Raw genomic sequence first — 11446 nt, 5'->3', positions numbered from 1 at the left:
ATATTTCTCGTAAGAATACTCCTTCTTCCTCTCAATCTACTCTCATACCCCGCTAGCTCTCACCATCTTCGAAGGTGTGTGAGGTCTTGGGTGTGAGACTGTGAGGGAATTGATGTTGTGTTTGATAAGTGTTTTGCTTAGTGTATGAAGTTTCCATCTTCATTGCACTAGCTAGTATTGAAGGAACACAAAGAATTGTATTGTAAAATGTCCCTCTTGATGGGAGAAACCATAATACAAAGCCTTTTGGAGGGGGGACCTGTTGGGGTATAGGCGCCTGTGCCTTGCCCGGCCGCCCAGAGTCTGGGCGCCCACTGACTTGTATACCTTATACATAGCATAAGTGTATAGGGGGCTGCTCACTCTTTGGTGTCTCCCCACCCATATCTGTGTGTCGTGTGTCTCCTTCTCTCTCTCACTCTCCGTCTGTGGTGCTCCCCGATCCCCTTCAATTGGTATCAGAGCTATGGTGACCGCGGAGAGCACGACGGCTTTGAGAGCTTCGAGGCGATCGCTCGCTCGCTCTCGACGGTGGAGTTCGATCGCGGAGTTTCATGGAGAGAGATTTTAGCTTGAGGAGCATTGTCTTTGGAGCTTAAGAGCTTGGTGTGGTCAAGCTTGGTCGAGGAGGCGGTTGCGGCTTCCTTGGTGAGAGGAGCTTTTGAGCTCAGTGGAGCTCGTTAGAGAAGTGCTCGGCGGAGGAGAGCTTGACATTCGAGTGCTTGGATGCTGTTGTGGCAGAGCTCTTGCATTGAAGCTTGCATTGAGAGGACATTGCATCACGTAGAGTGGAGCAGGAGCAGGTTCAAGACTGTGTGCAGCTCGTTTTTGCCATTTTCGGGCTCTAAAACGCCGTTTTTTGCGTAGCTCCGTCATACAGAGTCAGATCTACATGATCCAGGAGTCTAGGTCAGGGTTTTGGCACGCTCCGGACGCGATGGTGATGTCTATTTGCTGAAATTATGCTTTGAATTACAGCAGGTACAGCAGCAGGTTTATTTGTGCACTTTCGGGTCCCAAAAACACTGTTTTTGGTATATCTCACACACACGGAGTATTTTCTGCAGCAACCAGCAAATTCATAGGTGTACACACGTTTTTGGATATGCATTTGTCTAGAGAGCCACTCATGCGAGAGTGAGCTATGTTGCCATGGTCTTAGCGGTCTATGTATGCCATATATGGATTTGTGTATTTGTTTGTGGCTGAGATTATTTGAGATTTGGCTCAATTTATAGAAGAAACTCTGTTGGATTTTATCCAGGTTCTCGCCATAGCTTCTACGTATCCGTAGGTTGCTCTTTGACAGTTTAGTGGTTGAGTTTACTCCCACTTTGACAGGTGATTTTCAGTCATCATTTGGTTGGAGTTTGGAGTCACTTGTGTATGCCCTTGTGTGCCGTATTTCGCATTGCGCATAGCGACAGATCTTGCAAGGTTTTGCGAAATGTTGCTATAGTTATCTGGCAGACATTTGGTCATCGATTGAAAGGTATTTTGGCAGCAATCATCACTCATATGTATGTCATTTGAGGTGCCGTTGAGTGGTACTCCGGCAAGAGCGGGTATGCTCATATGTATGACTTTGTGAGGTGATTCCGGTCGAGTTTATTCCCGGATTGGCCATTGTGGCATATATTATTGTCTCTTTGAGGTTTACTGTTGAGATTTTGCTCCAGTTACAAAGGAGACTGTGCCAAAATTTTGTCAGATATTTATGCGCGATTGAGCCATATTTGCAGACTTTTGTTGATGCGATTCGAGCCAGTTTAGGGCTGATTTGGTTGACATTGCGGGAGCTCTATTTTGGAGTGTGTCTCACAGGTTTTACATTGTGTTTCTGGCCATATTTGTAGACAGTTTCCAGGTGTTGTTGGTGAGGTGGTTTTGCTTTCTAGTTTGCTACATTGTGCTCATGGCAGAGACAGGTGATCGATCAGATTGTGACCTCTCACAGATGCGCGTGTTTGATGGGTCAGACTTTGCGGCATGGAGAGAGTGTATGCTTGATGCATTGACACAGCGAGGGTTGCATCGACCATTGAGTGGTGATGCAGGTAGACCTTCAAACATGTCTGACGATCAGTGGCAGGAGCTAGAGGAGATGGCACTATCTACGCTCTCTTTGCACCTTGCGGAATCTGTATATGCTCTTGTTATGTATGAGACTACTTCGAGAGCACTTTGGCGCAGATTACATGATATGTATGATACATCTGAGTCATCACGGACTCGTGTGAGACATGTACATTCACGAGCACGCCGACATGTGACATGTTGGTATTGTGGTCATTCTGGACACGTTAGACGGTGCTGTTTTTGTCGTATGCGACATCGTAGGAGACATGGCAGTCTCAGAGATGTATGTAGTGATGCCATGGACTCAGTTGCTTTGACAGTTGAGGCACATGTAGTGTCGGAGTATACTAGTGACAGGGATGTCACTCTTACCTCGAGCTATGCACGAGATGCTATACATGTGGATAGTGCACTCCCTTCGCAGTGGTTGCTAGACACAGATGCTATGTTTCATGTCACGCCGCATCGAGAATGGTTTTGTAGCTATTCTAGCGGGATGCTTGGCAGTGTACGTTTGACCGATGGATCGGTGCATGCGATAGCAGGTGCAGGAGATGTGAGACTGTCATTACCGAGTGGTGCATCTTACTTGTTATGACATGTGCGCTATGTACCAGATTTGACAGTGAGTTTGATCTCGATTGGTCAGCTTAGAGATTGTGGATGTCAGATTTCGCTACGAGAGCGAGATTTTGCATTGCATTTGGGTTCGCTAGTGATTGCGAGAGGTGCCAGGAGTGGTACAGGTTACCCATTGCATGTGGATCACGTGAGAGATGGTGTTGTCTCTGTGATCATGTAGCTAGGTAGACAGCGAGAGAGCAGGCGAGTCTCTTTTGCTTATGGGTTGCAAGATGCTTTGCATGGAGTGCAGAGTAGTGAGCTCGTTGTGCACACAGTTAGGGCACGACTTGAGCAGTCACACAGCGAGGTGACGGAGTCAGACATGCATGCTTTGCTAGTGACTGAGCAAAGCAGAGAGTCAGTTGTGCGAGATACTTCTATGCAAGATAGACAGGTAGAGCGGTCTTGCTCTAGTGAGTCACGCCAGGAGGACGTTGTGCAAGAGTCTATGCATACGGAGTTAGAGCATGAGAGCTCTAGTGAGTCACAGCAGATTGAGTGGTCATGTTTGCAGTGGATGATTGCAGAGGAGGCTGAGACGTCAGCGATTATGCAATCATTCCTTTCTATGATCGAAAGTGAGCATGGGGATATAGTTGTGCAGGATATGTCTTCCAGCAGACACCTAGAGCAGCTGGTTTGCTCTGAGGTTGCACGACAGGTTGATGCGTCTTTTGTGGACAGTCAGGAGATGCATGTGGCTGACACGCCTTGTCAGTCAGAGATGCCTATTGCCAGGGATATATATGTTGATGCATGCTCCGTAGAGCTAGCAGGGCCCGCTAGCATTGCATCGGCATTCGGTGGTCTCATGTATGAGATGTTGATCTTGAGACCGGATATCGCAGCTGCAGTGGGAGCATTTGCAGTTGGGATTGTCAGTCGTTTGTTGACTGATGATGGCATAGTGCACGAGGGAGATATGCAGGTATTGCGTACATACTTGCAGTACGTGTGCGGTACGTCTGGTGGTGTATGGACTTACACGGGAGAAGGACAGCCGGATGCACACGATCACAGCCAGCCAGTGGGCATTGGTTGAGAGCGGTTTTCTCTCGCCTTTTGTAGTCTTTAGACTAGGTTCTCTTGCTTAAAGGCACAGTCGCCTTTAAGTGGGAGGTTGTTGGGGTATAGGCGCCTGTGCCTTGCCCGGCCGCCCAGAGTCTGGGCGCCCACTGACTTGTATACCTTATACATAGCATAAGTGTATAGGGGGCTGCTCACTCTTTGGTGTCTCCCCACCCATATCTGTGTGTCGTGTGTCTCCTTCTCTCTCTCACTCTCCGTCTGTGGTGCTCCCCGATCCCCTTCAGGACCGGCTCCATGCAAATCCGGGCCTCAACTGTTGCCAATTGCTTAATTTCTCTCTCTTTTGAAGTATTGTTCATGCTATCTAACTAGGTGTTATACTTTTTGTTGCTCTCTCCACCCAAGCACTCTTGTTATTCTCATTAGGAAGCTATTCTAATGAAATGCTCACTATGTTCATGCTATTTTCCGCTACACACAAGTTACTAGGCCATTAAATGTTACAGAGTGTCTATACCTATACAATTTCAACATGGCAGTAAATAACTGACAATTGACTACCTAAAACAAGGCTCTAACTGAAAAATATATGATTGTGTTGACATCAGACAAAACATAACAAATCTATGACACTCAATAGGGAAAAATAGTTTTGGAAAACTTGGAGAAGATCGGTGGTTGCACTCGAGAAGATCTAGGTCAAAAATCCGTTGGAATTTCAAAATCTTCTGAAGGCTTGATAGCAAAAAATGCTCCAACTGATGATGTTAATTGGTCACCTCTGTCAAACTTGTCATGCCAAGCGCGAATCTTCAACTTCAATTTTTTCATGGTGAAGTGCTTGCATTCAAATACTTTGAACATTATCAAAGATCTACCAGCCTTCCACTTGTTGTCTTGTTCGCTTAGCGCCACCACTGTTGCTAAATACCGCTTTGTCACCGACACCAACTACAGTTGACAAAGGCATTTTGAAATGTTGTGCAAAATTTGACCTTCGTTATTGCCTTGGAAAACCTTCTTCACGAGCAACTTTTCAAGATCTTGCAGAAATTGTGGACAATTTCTCCCACCGTTGACAAGCCTTGCCCACTGCAATCATTTACAACATTTCAATAAGCGGTGCCTTGCACTACTGCAGTAAGGCAATGGTTTGATAGATGCCATGACTTTGCTACCAATAAACGATTACATAGTAATCAATTTAGAAGGTGTATCTTAGATGCCCTAATGTGTTAGCAATAAACCAAAGGGAGGTATGGCACCAATGTCTGAAAGGAGGAGGACTACCTAAACAATTGGCCTCTTGGAGAGCACCCAAGGGCTTTTTGTCGTGCCAAAAAACTAGCCATGTGAAGTTTTGGAGTGTGACCCATACATAAACACGGAGGCAGCATACATGAGTTTGTGGGCAGGCTTCAACTTCAACTTATGTGTGTGTTTTGGCTAAAAGAAGATGGGCCAACTACCACTCATTTCATGTGTCAATGCACGGCTCATACATAACCAGGTGGACATCGTACATAGTTTTATGGGCAAGGCTCAAGCGTAAACTTGGGCGTGTGTCTTGGCGCCAAGACATGTCAAGTATGATGCTTGTATCAAAAATTCAGGGAATCAAAAATAGGTAAGAAGGGCCTCATGAACACTCCAAAGGATTGTACACAATTTGGAGAATAATGTACTCAACTCACCTTTGGTACATCTCCTCCAAGGAGAGTAAAAACATATGTATAGGAGTCTAGACAAGAAAGTTTTCTGTTGCCCGCGGAAAGCTTGTGCATGGGGGCGAGAAAAGAGGGCGATTGTGTGGATCAGAGGCGGGCAGCATGAGAGGGCGAGGGAGAAGGAGGGGGAGAGGCAGAGGGAGAGGGCGATGGAGTACAAGAGGCAGAGGCCAAGGAAATAGCAGAGTAGCAGCAGAACCTGCCGACAGGGCTTTTATGTGTGCGAAGATTGGCGACAAGGTGGAGGTCCGCAGCGACGAGGAGGGCTTTATCGGAGCCTGGTATGCAGCTGAGGTTGTCCACACTGAATCCTCCTCTGCCTGCATCGTCGAGTATGAGCAGCTCCTTTCCGATGACGGCTTCCCGTTGCAGGAGCTTGTCTTGCTCTCCAACCTGCGCCCTCGTCCACCCACCCTCCCTGCTCGTTCTTCCTGGCTTCAAGGCCACTTTGTTGAAGCCTATGATCGTGATGGCTGGTGGAGTGGTGTTGTCGTTCACACACTCCCCGATGACCTTGTCCTTGTCCGCTTCCGAACTACTGGTGAGGAGCTCCCCTTCCGCCCTTCCCTTCTCCGAGGCCTTCAGAATTGGGACAATGGCGCATGGACAGACCTTACCCAGGTTAGGCTTGATGTTACCTTGCAAGTAAATTGCATGAAATTCCATCTCAATTTGTGCTCTGCAAAAGATTGCATTCCAATTTCCTTGGCGATCTAAGAAAATGCAATCCTTAATCCTTGATTTAAACAGAATGTGATTGATGTTATGTGTGTTTTTGCATATGAAACTGCATTTTTCAGTCGTTTTTATAGCTTATTGTGTCATCCATATACCTACAGTGTGAAGGATATGCTATTCTTTGTGCCTGCATTGGCTTGTGCTACATAATTTGAGTTATGTTCTTCCCTCAAACCTGCATTCTTGCTGAAGGTCATCTTTAGATGTGTAAGTCATGTCTCTATAACGTGCTATCATTTATGCCTGCATTTAGATGTGCCACCCAGAGTATTCAAGCATGTTGTGCTTTCACCTGTGCAATAGCATCTGATGACATTGTAAAATTGGTATAAATTTGCTGTCTAGCTGCCTCCTGCTTGCACTCACATGTTGGCTACATGCATTGTTTTAACTATGACTTTTGATTTGTAGGCTGGCCAACCTGATGAAGATCATTTCATGGATGCAACTGATACTATGAATGGCTCAGCCAGTCCCGACTATCATGCTGAGCTGCTGCGAAAACGTGGCCGCCCTCGAAAGACCAAGCTGCCTAGCATGGATATACCATCTATCTTACCAGAAGAGACGAGCCAAGTGATGGAGCCCGACCCTGAGGAAATGGATGCTCCCATGTCCTTGGCAGACCCACCAGTGGAAGCCATTAGATCACACAAGGCGTTGTTTGGCTGCGAGCTTCCAAGCATGGAGGAGCTGCCGACACTAACAAGTGTGAATGATCATGTTGCTTCAGCACTTGACGCGTTTGCACGCCATTCAGGCATCACAATGAGCACAACCAGGTTGGAATTGGTAGCTTATCAACTTCTTGTAAAAGCGCTACGCTTGAAAGGCCCTCTCAACTGGAATCAAGAACGCCTGTTGGCAGATGTCCGATTGCACTTAAACATTACAAATGCTGACCAGACCTTCATTCTGAGGGAATTAATACCTTCTAGTGATGGAACCAACAATGCCTACAAGCAGATTTCTGATTGCATTTGAACATTCTCAAAGGGTTTATGCCTTCTAAAGATGGAAGGTAATACATTAGAATTTCTTTTCTTGTAATGATTTGTAAAGGCTGTCTTTACTTGCAAGGCCATCACAATAATGTAGGTGCGTGCATTCCCGTAATGTGTGAATCATGAATGTCCCTCTGGGATGAGGATGTGCCTGGGGACGGGCCCACTAGCTTCCTTACACTGGAATTCTGTACTTTTGTATCAAGTTTAGTGCCGAATAGATACTTTGTTATGGTTTGCATTACTCTTGGGCTGTAAAGACCGTGTTTCATTTCAGAATTGATCACAACCGTGTAAATGTGTGCAGCGGTTCTCAAATGTCCGTTTGGCATTTGAATGTACATGGAAATTGGCCTGGTTTGGTTGGCTTCCAATTGGAGCGTTGTATTCTGTGTAATTTTGAACCAATATGCATCTCTATGAAGCGGGTAATTCTTGAGGTGTCATGTACCCACTCAAAACAAATCTTTGTACCTTGTGGGAGTTCAATGTCAAGGAGCGACTTGGAATAAGCACTTCTATACTCGTCTTTGCAAAGCGATGATGTTGGTCTGGCACAGCTATAACCAGTTTCCTAAATCAAAATTGGATTTCTTGGGTCTGTTGCACCTCAATTTTTACCTAAGGAAGTCATCTGGTTAATTTTTGATGTAGTTGGCTATGTTGATGGTATATTTTGGGAAGGTGGGCAAGGAGGCTTTCTTTGTGAAGCTGGCTTTCCGTGCACATGCTCAAGGTTTGGGTGTGCACGCGCTTTTCTGATTGGGTCTTCCAATGTTTGTTTCCATTGTTAAAAACAAGGTGGGTTATCGCGATAGCACATCAAAACATAGAAGCTATAAGGAGTGTCTGTATTGCAAACTTCAAAAAGCCCATGTGCTGGGAAGAGTCCAATACCCCATCTGTGTTGACTGCATTTAATTGGATCACATAAAACCTCCCCTTTCCCCTCCACCATTGTTTCTACCTTTGTCAGGGTAGTGTTCAGACTGCCAGCCTTCTCTGCGAGAGTATAACCAGCAGGTGGTTCCCTGTCGATTGATGCTGTGGTGGAAAATTTATCTATACACTCAGCTCCGTGCCCGCCGTGAATGCTCGTGAGTGGACAAGGCACAGAAAGGCTGGCTGCCCTTACACAGTCTGAACCTGCCCTTGCTTTGTCCATGCATGTCAATGTTTTGTGAGACGAAAAGGTGGGAAAATGAGCCCTTGAGGGTAAACAAAACATCAAAATGGCTTTGAACGAGCAATAGTAGCATATCCAAGACCTCTAGCCCTATTAGCTGCTTAGCATCCCATTTCTCAAGTGAAATGATTCCTTTTACTGATCGTCTATAAGAGCTATTTTCATACATCTCTCTTCACAATATCTTTTGCATTAGCAATCATACATGTGGCAATTTGTGACACATGAGAGCCCACAAGTGATCACAAAAGTCCCCAAGTTGCACAAAGTAGCCATGATCCATGACACGCCAAACCCTACCTTAGTGTACATTGAACAACTCAATCTCTTGTGCTTGATGTCCTTTTGAAGAAATAGGGCTTCTATCATCTCGATCCCTTGTTAGGAATGTTATGTTTACCAATAATGGATTGTAGTGTAGAGAGACCGGCAGTTTAACCAAAGTTGAGCTACGCTTTAATAGACATGAAAATGAAGACTTTATAATGACCAATGGGCTATTTTAAAATTATAGACCTAGTATTGGACATAACATGACAAGTATAGAATGACATCAAGCATCTAGTATTGAAGTAAATAAGTAAGCATGTGGGTAATGTAATATATAAAATGCATTTTCGAATTGTAAAAAAGGTATTGTATGTGTATTTATTACACACACATAACTATTGACATTGTGCATCTACTTGTGAGAACATGTAGCTAAACTGAACTAAAGGAAGAATTAACAAATTGAAAGTACAAACATCGGCAAACTCTAAAAATTGAGGTGTACCATTGGCTTGATAATCATGTATGGGTGTCATTTGAGTGTGCAAGGCAGAGGATGTTGTTTGTGTTAAGCTAAATGAAAACAATGTGGATAGTTGAACATTCTGTCATGCAATGAGGCATAGAGTGAAAACGCGGCACATATTGTACAAAAGTGCCATATGAAAATACAGTGGAGAGTTGGCATTGTCTCTCCCTAGGAATTATAAGGAACGGAAGTCGTACCTTGTGCCGTAGTCTTTATGTGTTGTCCACGAAAATGCACACACATCAAGGTGGAGTAGATGTAGATTATGAACCTCGCAATTTTGTTGAGGTGGACTTGTGCTTGTCTATTTTAGACGTTCACTCTTGTGGAGACATCGACATGCTTCTTGTGGCACACATAACAAGAATTAGTCACCCATCTCAGGGTTGTGTGTAGGTCGTGATATAAGCTGCTCCTGTTGTGAAGTAATGTTAGTGTGCCTTGGTTTGCCCTCAATCTACATATTGTAGAAGCAGTTAGTTTCAATGACTGATATCCTCTCCAATGCATCTGTTGATAGTTTTGCTTTTGGCGAGTGAGCGGAGGTCTTGGGCATAGGCCAATAACAGGGGAATGGATAATCATTTTTGTATGATTTTCACAAGTGACAAATCAATGGAGTACCTTGTTTGCTCTCTTAAGAGGCTGGTTCATCCTCATTTCCCTCAATTACAAGCTCCTCTTTAGCACCGTTGTCTTGATACAAGTGTCCAAATCAATCATCACCATAATTGGGATAATCCCGCACATTCAAGACCCTTAATGCTATTATCTTCTTAGCGTCACATCTCTCAATTGAACTCATTCTCTTTAGTGGATCCCCTAAGGGAGCCATTTTCATCCTCCCAAAATCTTTTGCATCACTACCAACATATCCATTGTATTTATCCCTAGATCATCATGCTCTCCTATGAGTCCTTGGATCACCATCCTTGTGGCTACGATCCCCTCAATATTGGTCCTCTCTATCATGGCCTCTTCGTCTTTCATACATTCTCTCATGTCAATCATGTCTTCCGTGACTTCCCATTGTCGTGCCGATCTTGTCTACGATCTCCATCGTCATCTCTTTTGCAACTTCTACCATCATGTCGATTTTGTGGTCACTTCTGTAGGATAAGCTTTGAAAAGCTTTTGATGCACTTGACACTCAACCCTAGCGATCAAAAAAGCATGGAGCAGGGCCACAACTTGTCACAGATTTTCACCTTCCAATTGACACGATTCATGGTGATGATTGTGTAGGAGCATCCCGCAGGGTGGGATTAGTAGCACGTGCAGTGAGCAGTAGCTCATGGTTGGGAGGCAGTGGACCTTGTTTTGCTCCATGAGGTTATCATGACGAGTGCTACAAGAAGTGTTGAGAGAGAGAGAGAGAGAGAGAGAGAGAGAGAGAGAGGCGTCTCCATCATCATCCTCTTCCACGACTTCTGCCGCTTAGTTTTGCTATCATTGTTCCTCGTCTTTCAAGCCTCAAGCTCAAGCTCTTTTTACAGGGTTCACAAGCTGGCCCGCTTGAAACAACTTCTTTTGGCTTTAGGATCTATCTACCTATACTATACTATTATAAAAGGGGGAGGATCCCCCCCCCCCCCCCCCCCCCGGCGACACTTGTCGAATCCTCCTTCATCCAGCCACCTCCGATAGTGTGGCCTGCAGCTGAGTGCATTGAGACAGAGACTGTGCGAAAACAGAGAGAGAGAGAGAGAAAGAGAGAGAGAGAGAGGCAGCCGAAGACCGCCGTGATAAAGCAAGTTTGGGAGGGCGGTTCCCTTTCGCTTGATAATTTTCCATCTGCTCCATCTCTCTGAGCCGAGGAGCACTAGCCACATCGTTAGTGCCCCTTGGCATTTTGAAGTCTTGCACTTCATATCTCTCTCTCTCTCTCTCTCTCTCCCCATGAACCTCTTATACCTCTCCCTTGCACTAGCGAGGTTGCTATTAGGGGAGGAGTGCTTTGCTTCTAACCAAAAAAGGGAGGGCCCCCTCAAGGACCCAGTGTGTGAGAAAGGGCCCTAAGGGATCTTTCATACACCACGATCGCTTGCCACCCGAGGACATCAATGCACCACGTCACCATCAACATCCGACACGCATGCCCAATAGCGCGCGATAGAGCGACACACAGCTGGCACTGAACGCATGCACATGGGGGGGATGGGAGAGCTCCACAAGCTCCCTTTCTCTCTCCTCTTGTGTCAAGTGAAGAGGCCATGGTCCTACATATATACCACAAGTTTTTTCTACCTTCACTCGCATG

General features: G+C 45.4%; 1 protein-coding gene across 1 annotated transcript; it reads left to right on the top strand.

Moving 5' to 3' along the window:
- Window positions 1–5477: 5477 nt before the first annotated feature.
- On the top strand, window positions 5478–7445 carry LOC147422440 (uncharacterized). Its single transcript, XM_086503614.1, has 2 exons — window positions 5478–6080; window positions 6609–7445. The coding sequence occupies exons 1-2, from the start codon at window positions 5562–5564 to the stop codon at window positions 7179–7181; spliced, it is 1092 nt and encodes a 363-aa protein (XP_086359740.1). The 5' UTR covers window positions 5478–5561; the 3' UTR covers window positions 7182–7445.
- The last annotated feature ends 4001 nt before the right edge of the window (window positions 7446–11446 follow it).

Source organism: Adiantum capillus-veneris, chromosome 27 (genome assembly GCF_014529385.1).
Source record: "Adiantum capillus-veneris isolate H3 chromosome 27, ASM1452938v2, whole genome shotgun sequence".
In the NCBI taxonomy this organism is placed as follows: domain Eukaryota; kingdom Viridiplantae; phylum Streptophyta; class Polypodiopsida; order Polypodiales; family Pteridaceae; genus Adiantum; species Adiantum capillus-veneris.
The sequence above is the reverse complement of the archived record's forward strand: the minus strand, read 5'-3'. Positions and strand labels throughout refer to the sequence as shown.

Bases quoted from the DNA above. Each gene is read 5' to 3' on its own strand.
- LOC147422440 (XM_086503614.1), top strand. From the start codon at position 5,562: ATGAGAGGGCGAGGGAGAAGGAGGGGGAGAGGCAGAGGGAGAGGGCGA. The intron at 6,081-6,608 runs GTTAGGCTTGAT...TTTGATTTGTAG, and splicing joins CATGGACAGACCTTACCCAG to GCTGGCCAACCTGATGAAGA.